This window comes from Erinaceus europaeus, chromosome 9 (assembly GCF_950295315.1).
Source record: "Erinaceus europaeus chromosome 9, mEriEur2.1, whole genome shotgun sequence".
Taxonomy (NCBI): domain Eukaryota; kingdom Metazoa; phylum Chordata; class Mammalia; order Eulipotyphla; family Erinaceidae; genus Erinaceus; species Erinaceus europaeus.
The window spans coordinates 104960219-104979945 of record NC_080170.1 but is presented as its reverse complement, the minus strand read 5'-3'; the positions used below and the strand labels follow the sequence as shown (position 1 = coordinate 104979945).

At 39.4% G+C, this 19727-nt stretch overlaps 1 protein-coding gene across 3 annotated transcripts in view; it reads right to left on the bottom strand.

Annotated features, from left to right (window-relative positions):
* Positions 1-267: 267 nt before the first annotated feature.
* The window catches only part of ATP13A5 (ATPase 13A5), a 102085-nt gene continuing 82625 nt past the window's right edge, over positions 268-19727 (bottom strand). For 2 of the 3 annotated variants that reach the window (XM_007517407.3, XM_060198497.1), the window contains 5 exons: positions 13220-13394; positions 8171-8373; positions 5697-5785; positions 2762-2842; positions 268-1095 (listed from right to left, as the gene is read on the bottom strand). In XM_007517407.3, the coding sequence (XP_007517469.1) occupies positions 835-1095; positions 2762-2842; positions 5697-5785; positions 8171-8373; positions 13220-13394 (809 nt within the window). In that variant the 3' untranslated portion in view covers positions 268-834. The remainder of the gene's footprint in view (positions 1096-2761; positions 2843-5696; positions 5786-8170; positions 8374-13219; positions 13395-19727) is intronic. The other variant, XM_060198498.1, reaches the window with a different exon arrangement.

Here is a 19727-nt window from a genome sequence, read left to right as displayed (position 1 = left end):
GTTTACAGTCAGACTTATTCTGTTAAGGCAATAACACACAGAATATGTTTGTATCATATCTTGTGGTCATTAATGCATACTAATAGATATAGGTGTTTAGTACTCAGATAACTGTCATACTTAAGTACAAATACTGAAGACCCCTTTCTTAGGATAGGCAATAGCTGATGGATTCTCAACTTAAGTAGTTCTGAGTCTGGGCCAACTTTTACCATTTCATCTGTCAGTAATAAAATGTAAATAAAAGCACTATTTTAAACTAAAAAGTATACTTTCATAATTTATTTTAATACCTTTATTAGAATTGAACTTTCTTAAACAAATAATAAAATTTTTAAAAATAGAGGGATTTTATGACTGGATAAAGATACATTTATAAGTGTTTTTCACAATGATCATAGTATAAGTAAACTTCTGATAATTTACTGAGAGTTTTTGTTCAATTATCTATAGATGAAAATAAAAATATATCAGTGAAACTTTCAAAGATTAAAATTTTCTATTTTTTCTTCTATTTGATGTTTAAGCTATTCTATTGTTATGATTTGTGCATATGAACCAAGATAATGCTATGTGATGTTGATAGAATTTGTTAGAAAAAAAAATGATAATCCAGGATGTGTATTTTTTCTTCACTAGTAAAGGATTTAGTCAGAATAAGCATATTTTTAAGTTGTTTGTTACCAATCTCAATTCATTGATAAAGGAGAAAGATTTGAATCTTAAGATGGAGAAAGAAAAAAGGAGGCTAGATAGACTGTAACCATGCCCTGCAGTATTTTAGTTTCTGTAAAGAAGTAGTGAATGTTTTTTAAATGTACTCAACATTTCGGGTTATAGTCTGGTCCAAAAATGTTGTTCTATGGTTTGGCCTCCATATTCCTGTTTTTCTTTTGGAATATGTTCAGAGCTTTCATAGCCTAAGTTGATGTAGACTTCATTTTTGCCATTGCCTAAATAATCTGTCCTGTTTGTAGGAGGCCAGGTTGGGTCTTCTGCCAACTTCTTTTGCCAGGTCCTGTATTGACTTTTAGAATAGAATCCAAATTCTTTCTTGATCATTAGCCAGAGTTCTCTGTTTTGAAGAATGCCATCCTAGAAAGTCAGGTGGGAAAAAATAAAAACAATCTAAGCATCCTCTACTTCTCTGCAATAGTTTGCTCCCTCCCCCACATCTCCCCACCCCAGGCCTCCCTCTGAGATATGCTTATTGCTTCTGTGATAACTTCACCCAACAGTCCTCAGGAAGTCTAGCAGCTCCCCAGGATCCCTCCCTTGAGAAATGAGAGCATGCTTGTAGTGTTCACAGCAATCTGCTTTAAGCTTACAGCCTTTCATTTTCACAGATTTCTTAGTTAAGTCTTGGCTGTGATTTCACTTGGAATTATTTTACTGCCAGGCTGAAATGATAAGAAAATAATGTACTCCAAATCCAAAAAAGAAAAAAAAAATCATTGCCACCTATCACATGCCACATAGCAGGGGCCAAATAGAGATGTATTGAATCAGCGAATGAATCTATGAATTAAATGGGTTATATTTTTCTTTTCCTCCTTCTATGTTCTCATGCACATACCATGTTTACACAGTAGTAATAGAATTGATCAAATTTGCATTCTACATTTGTCTGTGTTAGATTTTCTAATGTTTAAAATTTATAGCTTCAGTCCCCTTAATAATTGTTTTAATTATTGTATAACATTTATTCAAATTGCCATATTTATTTAAATAAACAACTCAGTTTTTGAACACATGAGTGACGAAAATAATTTTTACAATAGGTGGATGATTGATATCTTCATACATATAATTTTTTCCCTCTCCTTTAGGGCTATTTTTTAAAAACCATAATCTCAGAAGTGGAACTTCTTAGTCAAAAGGTGTAAGAAATGATCCAAGAGATAGCATAGTGACTATAATTTTGGATTTAAAAGTCTAAGGTGTGAAGCTCAGTCCCCAGCATTTCATGTGCCAGAGTGGTCCTTTGGTTCTCTTTCTCTCACTCTCTCACCTTCTATCTTGTGTTAATAAAGAAACAAATCTTTAAAAAGAGAGAGAATATAAGAAATTTTACATTCATTGCATATGATAGGTATAAATATGTTTACAAGTACAGAATATTTATACATGTTCTATTAATTTAATCTTCTTTCCCAGAGAGCTTATAGGGCATTACTTGTTTTTTTCATTGTCCCTTAAAAATATTGCTGAATTTTTTTTTCTTTTTTACTGAGTAGGTAAAGTTATTTAGTGCCACTGAATGAAAGCAAAATATAGTGGAGAACTTCAAGGATCAGAATTGACTTTAATTAGCTATGGCTTCCCTTCTTTTTTACTTAAGGAACCTCTCCTGAACATAGTTCTTCACTCTAAAAGGTTTCATTGAATTTTAGAGTTGAAAGGTCGTCTGGTCTATTTTCCGTTAGATTACTGAGACTATTAGAAAGTACAATCTAATACCTTTATATGAAATAAAATAGAGTCAACTTTATGTTTTACTTTCTATGCTACAGATACTGGAATCATTTCTGTGCAGCCTTCAAAGAATTTTGCATTATTCTCCAAGACATTTTTTTCAAAGTGAATATTCATAGTTTAAAACACAAATAAGCAAGCAAGCAAACAAAAACCCCTTAGTAATAGTCATGGGGAGGAGGAGAGATAAAAGTGGCTTTTCAGATAAATGAATATCTAGTGAGAATGAGATTGCTTTGTTTATCTCCTTGGAAAAACACTGAGAGCCATACAGAAATCCCTTTACCTCAACAAAAAAGGCCACACAGAACTGGATGAGGGCTGCCACCAAAATGGAAACCCGCCATGATGTTATGGTTGGGATGAACTGTTAAATAGAAACAGTATTATTTTTCTTTGCATAGCCTCCGGTTTGAAAAGACACATGTTGATTATATGATTTAATTTACGTATTTGTACCAACTTTTTAAGCTTAAAGAATAGGAACTACTTTTTCCCACTTTACAGATGAGCAGGTGGTCAGTATCTCCTTGCTCTAAGTCTTAACAGCAGTTAAAGGAATGATAGTTCAAACAAGATCTATTAGGTTATCGGTTTGTTCTCCCTCTGCTGCCTGATAACAGGTGATGAGTGAATGTGCCCTAGGTCACAAATGTGAGACAAGTTACTCTGGAGCCTATGTGGCTCTTTTTGTCTTTTCAAATAGTGGGAAAAGATATCAAATCAAATCATTCATCTACTAATACTGTTGCTTCTAATTCTCCCAAGGCAAATATACTTGGAATGCATCCTTTTAGTAGCATGACATAAAAGTAAAACATAAGAGGACAGGGTTTTACATTTATTTTGATTGAAAATAAGTATTTTTTGTTTGTTTTTGAACAAGACGTCTACAGCCCTGAACTTAATAACCTGATGAAAGTTAAAACCACTAAACTTCATTTTAGTGATTCAACAGTATATTATAACCACCAAATATATTTATGTAGTAGGTCTGAGAGACTTAGGTTCCAAGGGCTGCATCTATAGAAGTAAAAGTAGTTTCTTTTCTAACCCTAAAGGGTTGAATGGGGGTGACTCTAACAGGGACTGAACTGGCTTAGTCAAAACCCAAGACCCTACAGAGTATCCACCCTCTCACTTTTAATTCTCATCACTGTTCTTATGTGGATTATTTCAAAGTGACACTATGTCATCTGCCGCAGGGGGAGACAACCTTTTCAGGGTTGTGAAGTATAGTACTCTGGGTGCAAGTGTTCTCTGGGAAGGGCTATCAAATATGGCAGTGGCCTGGTGAACCTGGCCATTTCCAGCTGCTGCCACCTCCTGGATCTGGGAGGCTTCATCTTCATCTCTTGGCTTAGAGAGCCCTTGTCACCCTGATTTGCAGTTACTTGCCTGTGAAAAGATCTTTGATCTGTAGCTTCTGAAATATTGTGTGAAAGATGACATTTAATTCTCTCTCTCTCTGTCTGCCTCCAATTGCTGGTGCTCAGTGCTGGCACTATGTATCCACTGCTTCTGGCAGCCTTTTTTTAAAAAAATAATTATTTTTATTTGATAGGACAGAGAGAAATTGAGAGGTGTGGGGGAGATAGAGAGAAGGATAGATAGATAGATAGATAGATAGATAGATAGATAGATAGATAGATAGATACCTGCAGACCTGCTTTACTGCTCGTGAAGTGCTCCCCCTTGCAGGTGGAGAGGGCAGGTGCTCGAACCTGGGTCCTTGAAGGTAGTACTATGTATGCTTAACAAGGTGCGCCACCGCCCCACTACACTGTGCTACCAGTCTACCTTTAACTGTGTGACCCCCAATGCCAAGCATACTCTACAGCTTCACCCTGGTTTATAGAAGACTAAAAGGTCTGGATTTCATTTCCTAATTGTATCTTTCTATGCAGTCTGTCTGCTATCACATATAGCCTTCCTACAGTCACCTAAGTGATTTATGAAAATGCCGTGGTAAAGAACATGCTCAGACAGATGTTCAGCGAGTCCTGCTGCTCTCAGGATTCTGCTATCAATATCCACACTTTTTTTTCAGCAACTTCCTCAGTCTTCATCATATTCCACATATTCTGTGGAGCAAACTTTGATTTTTTTTTAGTGATTTAATATTGATTTACTGAATTATAAGACAACAGGGGTATAATTCCATAATGCTTCTACCACCAGAGTTCTGTGTCCTCGTCCCTTCCACTGAAAACTGCAGTAGTTCTCCTATGGCCACAGATATGGGTTGACTTTATATCTATAACTATCTAGAGTTAAAGTGGCCATGTCAATATTTATTACATTATTTTATACATCTTCATTACATATAACTTGGAAGACAGGAATCAATTGTTATCTTTATTTAATTCTCCCACAATGCTGGAACCAAGAATGGTATCAATAACCTCTTAGTAAATTTAATTTTAACCCATTTCACCCTGGATGGAATGATGTCTACTGAAATAAAACTTCCCATAGACAATGTCTGAGGGACAGAAGATAATGGGCTCAGAAAACTATCTTTTCTTTCTCTTCAAAACCCTATTACAAAGAATTTCTACTACGTGTTTAGATCATTAAACTGGAAGAACTAAGTGTGGCATTAACATATGTAATATATTACTTTATATACCATGAAAGAATAAAATGGCAAACATTAGGTGTAAGTTAAATAAGAATACTCAGTTGACAATACTATCAATAATAGTATGAAAAAAATCACAGTCTAAGATCTATGAGCTATGAGCTACAGCTAAGTTACTTACTCTCTTTTTTTTTTTTTTTGCCTCCAGGGCTATTGCTGGGCTCGGTGCCTGTACTATGAATCCACTGCTCCTGGAGGCCATTTTTCCCCCCATTTTGTTGCCCTTCTTATTGTCATTATTGTTGTTGGATAAGACAGGGAGTAACTGACACAGGAGGGGAAGACAGAGAGAGAGAGGGAAATATAGACACCTGCAGGCCTGCTTCACTGCCTGCGAAGCAACCCCCCCCTACAGGTGGGAGCCAGGTACTCGAACCAGGATCCTTACTCGGGTCCTTGTGCTTTGCGCCATGTGCGATTAACCTGCTACGCTATCACCTGACCCTCTTATTTACTCTCTTAACAGGAAAACTCTCAGAATATTCAATGGTCAGAGAAAATATCTTAATAACTGATATGCAAATATGATCCCATGGACAGGTGAGCCATCCCAGAGGTGCAAATGAATATCACTTACCTCCATTCCTTGGTATATAACTTGAAAATCAGAAAATAGAATGAAAATTGTGAGACCCAAGGCAGATATCAGCAGAAATGAGAATAGATCTGAAGAAACACCAAAGATTATTTTTAGGTACTGAAAAGAATGTTTCAAATATTTGGGCACACATTGCAGAATCAGTTCTATCTGTTGGGCAAATACTGAATACTTCTTCAGATGTTTTGATACACAAGCATATGTTTTAAAATATGTTCTAATGCTTATAACACAAAGGTGATGCGTTGAAATCTTTCCTTGAAAGACAGGATGTAGAAAGCTACTAGTCAAATGTATTATAGTCACTTCCATAAAGGAGGCATCTTCACTGAGCAGCTCTGTGGGGCCCAGACACACTGCAGTGCATTGTAACCAGAGGAGCCTTGACTTTAATCACTATGCCTTCAGTCAGTCATACGTGCATGGATAAGCAAATATATATATTACAGTTTTGCTACACATCAAAGAATTTAATACCATTTAAAAATACATTTATATTGTGATTTACTTTGTTCTACTATATTTCTTTTTTTTTTTCTTTTTTTGCCATCAGGGATAGTGCTGTTTTTTTTGGCACCTGTGTGACTTCACCATCTTTCCTGGTGGACTCTTGTATATTTTCCTCCAAGGTTATTGCAGGGGCTTGGTGCTTGCACTACAAATCCACTGTTACTGTGGCCATTTTATTATTGGGGGGGGGGGGGAATAGGACAGATAGAAATTGAGAGAAAAGGGGAAGATAAAGAGGGAGGGGGAGAGAAGGATAGACACCTGCAGACTTGCTACACTGTTTGTGAGGTGGTACCCCTGCACATGGGAAGCTAGGGGCTCGAACCAGGATGCTTGCAGGGGTCCTTAAATTATACACTATGTGCTTAACATGGTGTGCCATCACCAGACCCCTGCAAAACTATAATATTTACTGAAGGAACTAAAGAAAACATAGGTAAACAGGAAAACATTAAATGCTCTTAGAGGCAGAAAAAATTATATGCTATCTGGGGAGAATGGAGATTACTTCTGAGAAAAGGCCATCTGGGGAAAATCTAATGGATTTGGAAAAGGCTGAACTTAAGTCCACATACTTTGGTTTTACTGTATCCTTTATTGATATACTTTATTTCTGAATCTTCCTTTCTTTCTCTCAAAGTCCTCTAGCTAAGCTATTGATTTATTTGATCCTGGGAGTCAGTGAGGGAAAACTAACACAGTGATTCAAGTATGCACCATATGACTGAGAAGGCTTTTTTTGCCATTTTCTTTTCTTTCTGTCCTTACTGTTTTGTTCTATTTTGTTTTATTTTTATTTTCATTGCCTCCAGGGTTATTGCTGAGGCTTTGTCCTTGTGCAATAAATCCATCACTTTAGACAGCTTATTTTTTCTTTTTGTGTATAGAGGCTGAGAAAAAGAAAAATTCAGAGAAAGGGAAAGTAGAGAGGAAGAAAGAAAGAGACACCTTCAGCACTACTTTACCACCCCTACGGTGGGTACTGACTGGAGACTTAAACCTGCGTCTTTGCACATGGGAAAGTGTTCACTCTCCCAAGAATGCCATCACTTGGCCCTTATTTATTTATTTATTTATTTAGAGAGGTATCTCACCACCACTCCACAATCCATGGAATTTCCGTGGTGCTGTTCATTCTGCTTTCATGTGGTGCTGGGGCTAAAGCCCTGGGCCTCATGAATAGAAGGCTTGTCTACTCTACTAGCCGAGTTATTTTCTGACCAACAAAGTCATTTAGTATTGGTGTCTAAAACCACATTTTAAATGACAATTTCAGGGTCTTTCCCCCTATATCAAGGTGACATATATATTATCAGTAAGTCCCTCTTTACATTTTTTTAAATCAATTTACCTCATGCTTGTTTATTTGTTCAATCTTTGAAGAACCCAGGAGGATAGAGTATTATTTCCTTCATGTCCCAACAAAAGCAATGACAAAATAATCACAAGGGAATAAATAATTCAAATAAATTTAAAAATAGAAAGAATTTATAGTAATCCAGTAGTAAAATAATTCATAAAACTCTAAATTGGAAATTTAGAGTCAAGGAGTGATGAAAAACAAATATATTCACCTTTACTAGTGCTCAAACAAAGACATGCAAAGAGTGATTAATTTGCCAAACATTATAAAGCTATAGGATACCCAACTTGTGTTTAAATTGGCTAAAGAGACATTTTATATAATGTGACATGTAAATACGTGTTTAAAATAATTCTTGATGATTCACATCAGGAATTTCAGTAATATATTATCTACAAATGAGCAAGGTTCTGCCCCTGAATTCTACTGCATTTGAAGTTAGCACTCAATACTGAACTTCAGATTAATGCAATTCTTTTGCCTAGAATGTTCATTTCATCAAAGAGTTGCAACTCTGAAGAGTATGGGGGAAGGAAAACTTATTTTAAAAAAAAAGATGAATTAAATGTCATATACTTACAATTTGTGTAGATGGGCTTCCTAAATGGCCTTCCCTTAGAAAATATAAATGCTACTGTGATACAGTTGATGGTGGTGATAGGCCACAGAGTGGTACTTTCAAAACTTAAAACTGAAGCAGGATTCAGAGTGGCATTTCCAGTCCAGTTTCTTTCCAGACTCACATTTGTTGAGAAATTACTTTGGTTGGTCAGAAAGCACTCACTGCAAAAGAATCATCAACATTTATGGGACTCTGAATTCTATCCAGCTGGTAGAAGAAAATAGTTAATCACTACCATGCTATGATAATGTGACTCATCTCCTATATATTTGGTCTTCATTCACAGTTCCTGCCTCACATGTCCCAATGCCTTGGAATTTCTAAAGTGGATGACAATTTTTATAAATGAACTAACAAAGTCAGTGAGTGAGTGTGTGTGTGTGTGTGTGTGTGTGTGTGTGTGTGTGTGTGATTTTCTCTGAGTGGTGATGTAATAAACTTTCCAATTTGGATTCTAAGTTTGAATCACCCCATTCTAATTCATTGTCCTCACACCACCAATGCTCTTCCTGAGGATGTAAACCAGACATCCTCTTACTTATGGCCTATGTGTGTCTGACTCTATTTTGCTAGTAAGTTAAGCTTAAACTTCTCAGACAGACCCAGAATCTTTTCACTCTGTTTTCAGGACACCTTTGTGGCCTTCTCTTTTACCAGTCCCCAAATGCTCTTTGCACATCAAATGGTTATGAAGAGACCCTGTTCCTGAGATATCACAATTTGCAACCCCCCCACTAACGGAGAAAATACACAAATTTCACACATCTATCTAAAATATCTTTTCTTGCACTTATTTATTTATTTATTTATTTAGCCTCCAGGGTTATTGCTAGGGCTTGGTGCCTGCACCACAAATCCACTGCTCCTGGAGGCTATTTTTTCCTTTTGTTGCCCTTGTTCTACATAGTTGTTGTTGTTATTATTATTATTCTCATTGTTGTTGGATAGGACAGAGAGAAATTGAGAGAGGATGGTAAGATGGGAGTGTAGAAAGGAGAATAGATGTATGCGGGGGTTGCAGAGAAGCAGCAGCTCTGTTTCTCTCCTCTCCTCTCCTCCGTCAACTAAGAATACCAAAGGAGACCACCTGGAACTGCAGCAAGGCAGGACTAGAATGACTTCAGAAAACCACCAAACCACGGGTGAGTGCAAACACATGTGGCTCATGGACAGGGAGGAGCCTAAGGAGAGATTGAGCAGCTGGTAACAGTCTGGCAGTTTATCAGTTGAGGCACCACCTTCAGTCTGTTTTACCAACAAAAAGACTGCTGAAGGGAGGAGAGGACTCCCCTCAGACTCACCAAATGCGACTGTGAGTCTCCATTGCTACTGCCCTCAGTGGCTGGAACACTAGAGTGGAGGCCCTGTGATAACAACTGGGAAGAGAGAACTGACAAGAAAACTCAGGAGAAGAGCTACACCTCAATGGCCTACCAGTTGGGCTGTATAGTGAGAGCCTTTCTACACTGTTCTCCTGATGAGAACATGGTGAATAATTGCCTGAGAAACTATAGACTATAAATGAGACTTGTTTAGAAACTCACAGGGCCTAGCAGTGCTGCCCAGCTTTGAATTGAGCCTTGAGCTTTGGATCCTTGGGGTGTAAGAATTTTTTTGCATAACCACTATGCTATCTCTCCCCACCCTGATGTATCTCTTGGTCAGGAGTGAGTGATTAAGCTAAGAAACCTAATTATAGTTTAAAAACCCTGAGGCTCCCATAGCATACAGGGAAGAAAAAGAACTAACCAGGCTTTAAAAGCCACTGTGCTCCAACTCAGGGATTGAAATAATATTGAAACAACTGTTAATTTCCACAACTGTGAACTCTTTAAGTGCCTTACTTAGACACAGGTCAATCCAGGCAAGAGTGATCAATAATTTGAAAAGTACTGAGAGAGGGACCTCGTAACATACTATATACAATGGTTAAACCAACAAGAAGAAATATTGGAGGAATGAACCAGGACAAGAGTACTGCTAAAAACCCACCAAAGGTTGAACCACAGAATAGTGAGGTCAATGCTATTTAAGGAAATAGTCACAGGAGTGAGAAAAGAGTTTGAAAGAATTGTCATCATAAATGCAGAAATAACAAATGAGACTTTGGAAGAAAACACTAATTATCTCAAGGCTATTAGCATGCTGAAAGCTGAAATAGCTGAGCTAAGAACACAACTAGCTGAACAAGCTAAAGCAGTATCAGAACAGGGTAAGAAAATAGATGAATGACAGAACACAGTAGAGGGGAGAGAAAATAGAATAAATGAGACTGAAAGAATTAGCAAGATCGAGGACAAATTAGAAACAACTGAAAAACAGGTAAGAGATCTCAAAAAAAGATTAAGAGATAATGAAAACAACAATGGAGACCTATGGATGACTTCAAAAGAAATAATATATGCATTATTGGCTTACCAAAGGAAGAAAGAGAGGGAGGGGAAGAAAGCATTCTTCCGGACATAATAGCTAAGAACTTCTCTAGTCTAGACAGCATCAAAGACATAAAGGTTCAAGAATCCCAGAGAGTCCCAAACAGAATTAACCCAGACATAGAGACACCAAGACACATTATGTTTAGAATGGAAAGGAATAAAGATAAAGAAAGCATCCTGAAGGCTGCAAGAGAAAAGCAAGGAGTCATCTATGGAGGAAAACCCATAAGATTAGCAGCAGACTTCTAAACACAAACACTACAGGCCAGAAGAGAATGGCAAGATATCTATTGAGTGCTCAATGAGAAAGGCTTTCAACCAAGTCTACTGTATCTTGTTAGACTGTCATTCAGACTAGATGGAAGCATAAAAACCTCCTCAGAGAAGCAACAGTTGAAAGAATCAACTATCACCATAAAGAAGTTTTGAAAGGTCTCCTATAAACAGTCAGACCACCATAAATATGCCATATATCAGAACACTCTAAAAATCTACAATAAATGCATTAGCATAGCTTCAATTATAATATCAATAAATGTCAATGGCCTGAATTCACCTATTAAAAGGCACAGAGTAGGAAGATGGATTAGAAAACACAAACTAATAATATGCTGTCTACAGGAAACCTACCTAACTCAACAAGACAAACACAGACTCAAAGTGAAAGGATGGAAAACTACCATAGAAGCCAATGGCCCACAAAAAAGGGCAGGAACAGCTAGTCTCATATCTGACACGATAGACTTTAAAGTAAATAAAATTTAAAAAAGATAGGGATGGACATTATTTAATGCTCAGAGGATCAGTCAACCAAGAGGACTTAACAATTATTAACATCTATGCACCCAATGAGAAGCCATCTAAATACATCAAACATCTACTGAAAGAGCTACAGCAATATATTAACAGCAACACAGTCATAGTAGGGGACTTTAACACCCCACTCTCTCAACTTGACAGATCATTCAGCCAGAAAATCAATAAAGAAATGAGGGAGTTAAATGAGGAGATAGATAAATTAGAACTATGGGGCATTTTCAGAGTTATTTACCCCAAGTAACTGGAATACACATTCTACTCAAGTGCACATGGGTCATTCTCAAGGATAGACCATATGTTAGGCCACAAAGACAGCATCAGCAAATTCAAGAGCATTGAAATCATCCCAAGCATCTTCTCAGACCACAGTGGAATTAAACTAACACTTAGCAATCAACAAAAGATTAGTAATAGTCCCAGAATGTGGAAGGTCAACAGTCCACTACTTAACAACTACTGGGTCAAAGAGGAAATAAAGGAAGAAATCAAAATGTTTCAAGAGTTCATTGAAAATGTAGACACAAGCTATCAAAATATTTGTAACACAGCTAAGGCAGTCCTGAGAGGGAAGTTTATAGCCATACAAGAACACATTAGGAAACAAGAAAAAGCACAAATAAACAACCTGATTGTACACCTTAAAGACCTAGAAGAAGAACAAAAGCAACCAGTAGGAAAGAGGGGAGAAGATAGATACCTGCACACCTGCTTCACTGCCTGTGAAGTAACTCCCCCTGCAGGTGGAGAGCCAGGGCTCAAACCAGGATCCTTGAGCTGGTCTTTGCACTTGTGCCATGTGTGCTTAACCCACTGTACTACCGCCTGGTCCCCTGCTTGCACTTTTAAACAAATGAGTACTTCCCCACTACCCACCCACCCCATTATTACACTTCATTTATTTTTGTGCAACTGTTCATTTACATATTTTTATTTCTTAACCTTGGGAGAGAATTTCTACAAGGTAAATTGTCTTTTGGTTTTCTCTTTTCCCTTTCTTTCTTTCTTTCTTTCTGTCTGTCTGTCTGTCTGTCTGTCTTTTGTATTTGTTTTGCTTTAGCTTTATCCAAACTGACTATAAGCACTTAACACCTAGCATAGTGGAATTATGTGATATTAGCTCAGAGAAAAACCTGCTAAAGATGTGGGTTTTCCCAGTCTTGAAGCATTCATGGTAATCACTCTTGCAAGGATCAGATGTACAAGTTAGTGTCTATCAGCTTTGTTGCTCAACTTGGACATTTCACTACTCTTACTACAAATGGTTATAAGAGTTTACAGTTCATCTATCAACTGTAAACTCATATACTTCAGTGCTTCAGTCTTATTAGTCTTAAGTCAAGCAAATAAGCTCTCTAGGGTTCAGAATATATTCAAATACCATAACTAATGTTTGCAGAATAAATTTATGAAGCAACCAATTTGTAGTAACCAAGTAGACTTACACAAAATAGGACTAGAGGGTAGGCATTATATTTAAAAATGAAAAAGTTATCTATTATATAACAACATACATATGCATATATGGGTTTATATATATATATACATACATACATTACAAATGTTTAAGTTTAGAATAAATACTGCAGAGTGAGTCAATGATAAGAGTCAGAGTACCAGGATCCCCTATCCACTATTCTTTTTGCAATTCTGTATTGACTCCAAGAGTCAATTAGAACTTGATTTCCCCAGATTACATACCCTCTAATTTAGGGGTAAATGCTCTTGAAAGGAAAATGAAGAGACTGGACTTTACCTGTATTTGTAGACCTCACAATACCAGGGCTGCTGCTTTACGAAGAGAAATGCAGAGATCTGCACAATGCATGTGAAACAGATATTCAGGAAGATAGAGAGCAGCAGAGGTGGGGAGAGAAGCTGTCCTGCAGGTCGGTATGGCGCCAGCTTTGAGTGGGCATGCGTAGAACTCACTGGAAGACAGATATTTTCTTGTTATGATTTCATTTAGAGTAAAAGATTGAAGTGCATATTGTTTAATGTCTTGTATTGTGCATGCCAGAGAGATTCTAGAGGCAGGCTCTGTCCTCTGCTGGTTACAATGTAAATGGAGGATGGTGGGTGCACAGTTGACTCCCTTCAGGAAAGAAACTCATAGATACATTTTGCTGACAGATTAAAGCATTAAATTATATTTTTGATCCTAGGAATTATTTCTCAAAATGCAAATGGAGTGGGAAAAGGCAAAAATTAGGACCCTATGAACATATCACACAGTGATTACATACTTCATAGAAATCATATATTTGAATAAGCAAATAAGCGGACTATTCCTCAGAGCAGAGCAGAGAAGCATAAGGAGGTTAGCAACTAGAAGCACCAGTTTGAATATTGACATGATAGTCCGGTTGTTATGCTTAGAATTCAGTTCACACTGCTTAGGGCAGGGTAGTGGAGAATTGGTGTCCAGGTTAGGGTTAAACTCTAAAATAGATCTTCATTTTGCTCAATTTGTGTTCCAGTAAGAGATAATCTCATGAACTCTTGGTTTTTCATTTTCTCATGTGCAAAATTAAGTAATTGAAATAACTACATAGTCTCTCATGGGTCTTTTAACTCATTTATTTTAAAGCTCTCTAAGGTTTTGTTTTGTGATCAGGTAGATAGGTAGATAGTATAGTGGTTATTATACAAAAGACTTTCATGCCTGGAGCTCTGAAGCCTTACATTCAGTTTTCACTACCATAAGCCAGAACAGAATAGTGCTCTAGTCAAAAACTGTTGTTAAAATTCTGGATGGCTCCAGCTAGCTTCACGGCGGGTAACAGAGACGCGGAGACAACGGCTGGGCAGGGAAGCTGTATTTCTTTATTCAGGAACAACGATTCATAAACTAAGACAAACTAATCACCAAACAGAACTCGGCTGTCTCTTTGCGGCAGCACAAGCACTCCCTCTTACTCTCGAACTCAGGAACTCTCCAACTCTGGAACTCTGGAACTCTCGTACTGGGGAACCCTCTGAAACTCTTCCACTGTGGAACTCTCTCTTACTCTGTAACCCTGAAACTCTCGAACTCAGGAACTCTGTCACTCTCGAACTCTGGCTAACTCTGGCACTCTCGAACTCAGGAACCCTCTCCCTTACTCTCGAACTCAGACACTCTCTAACTCATGAACTCAGGAACCCTCCCTCAGGGTTCCTTGGGGCGGGGCCAAGCAGGCCCGCGAAATTAATTGGACTGATCCAATTCTCTTGGTTTGGGGAGGGCTAGAACAAACCAATGTAACGCATACGACAATTCCCCCTTTTCTTTTTAACTAAATGACTATAGTATCAAGGGTGTGGGGTGAACAGAAACATATATAACCAAAACCAGCATGTTGCCAAGGGAAGGCCTGAGGGGGCCATATCTGAAAAAAAAACATTTCTTGCCTCTGGGGGGCTACTTGCCTCGACCGGGCAATTGCATGGGGGCGGGGAACGGCCTAGGGTCCCACAGGCAGCTGGCTGCAACTTACTTACTATGAAACAAAACTTGTTATTAGCATATCTACTGCAGGATCCAACGTTTCTAATAGAGAAGGAATTTGAGACTTTTACATATCAACAATGTCTTTTAACCTTTTGTTATACCCATTTAAGATGGAGACACACCCTAGGTGTGGGCCGGAGAGGAAACCTCAGGCATGAGAATAATTAGCATAGCCATTGTGCGATCTACCATTTCTAATAGAGAAGGTAGTGTTTTACATATCAACAAGTCTATTTAACCTTTTGTTTAGACCAACTTAGTTAAAATATATTGATTGTTAACTAATTTTTATCTTAGACTTTAAATGTAAGTTAATTTTATCTTTATGAGAATTATATTGAAAACCTTTTTCATTTAACTTTGACTAGTAAGAATTTAGCCTTAAAGCTACTGTTTATCAAACTTTAAACATACACATAAACATGGTCATTAATACACAAGGAGAGAAACCTTTGTTACGAAGACATGTCATTTTAAACACGAATTTAAATCTGTACTGTCTTAGTTGTTGGGGGGGGGGGTTTCACCATCCGGAGGTGGCTTCCCGTGTAGCTCCACTTCTAGGAATTGCAGGTTGCGATCTCTGTACGAATCTCTGCGTACTCCAGCTTGTCTGCCTTCAGACCGGACCGGCGGCTGGAGATCTCGTGTGCCCAGTTTCGGCAGGGAGCCCGGGGGTCCGGGAGGCCCGGGATGGTTCCAGAATTCATAGAAAGAGGGCAGGCAGGCCATCTTTGTAGAAGGCGTGGGCCTAGGTGCCCAGGGGTGGCAGCCATGATGGGCCGCTGCGGCCCTGCCACATGGCCCTGCCATGTCTGCTGCCCTGTTCGCAGTGGCCGAGCAGTGTGGAGGGATCACGCGTCCAGTGCCCTGCGCCACGCGGTGGAGAGCTGGCTCCTGTGGGCTGGCCTCGGGCTCTTGTGTGTTGGCATAGGGCTCCAGCATGTTGGCATTGGGCTCCAGGGGCTCTTGTGTGTTGGCGACAGCCTCCTGCGGGCTGCGGGGCTGCGGGGCTGCAGACGCAGTGCGAGGGGTTGTCTGGGCACAGCCGGCTGGCTGGCTGTTTAACCAGGTGGAAACGGCAGCTCCGTGCCTCGCCTCCCACCCGCTGGCTCTTCCCGCTGGCTGTTCTAAGTTTGCCCGAGCGAGTGGAAACCACAGAGTGGTCCAGAGATAAATGTTCCAGAAACAGCAAAACAGTCTTGTGAAGAAAGAGCAGAGGCCTTTGGAGATCTCTTTACAAGCAGAAGAGAAGGCCATAGTGCATAGGTAGCCAAATTGTCTTTACTTATCTGAGAGATGCGCAGGTCAGGTCCACGTGGGCGCCATTTGTTGTTAAAATTTCCAGAGGCTCTGGCCGGGCTTGCTTCACGGCGGGTAACAGAGACGCGGAGACAACGGCTGGGCAGGGCAGCTGTATTTCTTTATTCAGGAACAACGATTCACAAACTAAGACAAACTAATCACCAAACAAAACTCTGCTGTCTCTTTGCGGCGGCGCAAGCACTCTCTCTTTTACTCTGGAACTCAGGAACCCTCTCCCTTACTCTCGAACTCAAAAACTCTCGCACCCTCGCACTCTCGAACTCCAGAACTCAGGAACTCTGTCACTGGGGAACTCAGGAACTCTCGGACTCCGAAACCCTCTCCCAGGGTCCCTTGGGGCGGGGCCAAGCAGGCCCGCGAAATTAACAAGACTCATCCAATTCTCTTGGAGGGGGAGGGCTAGAACAAGCCAATGTAAAGCATACGACAAAAAACAAAACAAGCAAGCATTAGAGGTGGAAGAAGAGAAGGAGGAGGAGAAAGATGAGGAAGAGAAAGAGGAAAAGGAGAAGAAAGAGGAAAGAGACAAGTAAACAAAATCACACTAATAGAGACATATGGCTTATACAATGTGATAACCTGTCCCTAAGAGTAACTATATGGTTACATTCCAAAAATAAAGAAAGAAAGAAAAAGAAAAAAAACTGAGGGCACCAGGCAGTAGTGCACTGGGTTAAGCACACATAGTAGGAGGCTCAAGGAACCACGTAAGAATCCTGGTTCAAGCCCTGGCTCCAACCTGCAGGGGAATCACTTCACAAGTGGTGAAGCAGGTCTGCAGGTATATATCTTTCTCTCCATCTTCCCATTCTCTCTCAATTCCTCTTTATCCCATCCTTTAAAAAAAAAAAAAAAGAAAGGAAGGAAGAAAGAAAGAAAGAAAGGAAGGAATGTTGTTAAAATTCGGGACGGCTCTAGCTGGCCGGGCTAGCTTCATGGCGGGTAACAACGGCTGGGCAGGGAAGCTGTATTTCTTTATTCAGGAACAACGATTCATAAACTAAGACAAACTAATCACCAAACAGAACTCTGCTGTCTCTTTGCGGCGCAAACACTCTCCCTTTCTCTGGAACTCTGGAACCCTCCAACTCTGGCACTCTCGAACTCAGGAACCCAGGAACTCTGTCACTCTGGAACTCTGGCGGGTTTCCAGGGGCGGGGCCAAGCAGCTGCGAAATTAACTGGACTGATCTAATTCTCTTGGCGGGGGAGAACTAGAACCCAATGTAAAGCATACAACAAAGGAAGGAAGAAAGAAAGAAAGAAATGGCCTCCAGGAGCAGTGGATTCATAGTGCTAGCACTGCGCCCCAGCTACAACCTTGGAGGCAAAAAAAAAAAAAAATGATTGGACCAAGATGGAGCCCTTCAAATATCTCTGTATGCAGTTACCCCTGTGGTTTTGGAATAATAATCTTTACTAGCTTAATCAAAATCTCAGGAGGGTATTGGGCTAGAGGCTGTGAGACATACAGAGGGAAGAAATATATCTCATCTGCTTTCCAGGACTTGAAGCTGAATGGAAGACACAGATGGACTATATAATAATTTGATCTTGTCCTAGGCTTCCAGCAGACTATCTCTAAACTCTGTGGATAACGAATTCTGTTACCTTTGCTCTCAGTTCCAGGGGTGCATCATCTAAATCCATGAGCTTTCCTGAACTGATAGGAGTGATTTTGTTATCTGTAATGATTTCTGATAATTAAGGCTAGCAAAATGACTGGTAGGGGGCCTAAAAAAAAAATAGCATTTTGTGCTAATGCATTAACTCAGCGTGGGGCGGAGATGCTGGATCATAGGACATTAACCCAATCTGCAGGGAAAAGGGGATAGCTAGAGACTGAGTTTAATAATGTGTTCAATGAGTTAGTCTGTAATTCCTGTGTAATAAGTTTTTATGTAAGAAGTGCTTGGTGAGTTTCCTCATTTGACAATATTCTGCATGTTATGAACCACTGAACGTGATGTACATTGTCGTACCAAGAGTGTGAGGCAAACTTACTCCCAGGGGAAAAAAAAAATGGAAATGCTATAATATTTAAAACTCTCCCAGACCTTGAGCTATGTGTCTCTATCTTTTTGAATGGCTTCGATTCACTCCATTTGCTACAGTAAAATTGTATAGTGCTTTGTTGTTGTTGTTGTTGTTGATACATGAGCTGTTGCTGTAACCCTCACACTTACAGCCTGCTAGTCAGAAGTGCAGGCTGGATGAGGACTCTCAACCATAAATCTGATATCCGAAATAAGGGCAGGCTTATGGCAGTTGTGCCCTTAGTGTTAGAATTTGGCTGAACTTGGTAGTTGCTGTCAGAAGTCATTGCAAGGGCATACAGAGAAAGGACACATAATGTGGAGTGTGATCAGTTCTGATGACAGGCACAACAAGGTCTTGTCTCTGAGTCACAAGTGACAATAGCTATAGTGTTTGGAGCACTCTGCCTCCAATCGAGGTCTAAAGCAGCCACAAAGATCACAAAGGGCATGAGGCAGTAGAGAGAAAGATAATGATGTCTGTGTAGATAGCTTTCCCCTCTCTGATTGTCCCTTTCTCACACGCTTGTTGCATTTCCTGGCTTCTTTTTTATACTGGGACTGTGGTAGGTTGACTTACTGATCACATTGTGGCAGACCCTTTAATTATTGTTTCTACTGTGTGACTTTCTCTGACCAGAGAGATGTTAGCTGCCAGAGGTTTCAGGCCTGCTGTTGGATTTGCTTTCTGGTTTAGCTCCTGAGATCTACAATACAACTATACACAGGACTGTCCATTCAGCCTGGCACCAGAACCCAGAATAAAAAAAGTGGAGCAAGCCTAATAAGTTTCAAGTGATATGCTAAGGTGGGAAAAATTAGATATGCTCTAATATAACAGTGACTCTAATGGTGAGAGGCAAGAAGGTGTTGATGGTGTCCTGTGGTGAAGAAGATAGCAAGTTGGGGGATGGTGTGGTGTGCTGAAGCCTGACCTAGGGAGACATCAAACTGTGTCCCTGTAACAACAGCCTTGTAAATCTACATCCCCTGTAACAAAGTCATCTATTAAAAAGTGTCTTCATTTCTTTAAAAAAAAAAAATGTAAAATAGGTATCTCTTGTTATCTCTCATTCAGAAAAAGTAGAGTCCCTTACTTAATGGGCAAAAGAATGGTGACATAAATTCAATGCTGTCCGACTGTAAAGTCTCATGCTCATTGCATAAATTAAAAAGAATAATATGAGGGTTCTTGGGATGCCAGCTTGGAGAATAATGTTGATCAGTAGCCAGAATAATTTTTTGAATCTTTCAGGTTTCCTTAAAAAAATATTGAGGAGATATGCTGTCAGAATGCATGCAGAGGGATGAAAAGCATATGAAGTATTCCACTTTATCCAGAATTAATCATACCTTCCACTGAGCTCCCACAACACATTACTCATATCCCTGCTAGAGTGTGAGGCATC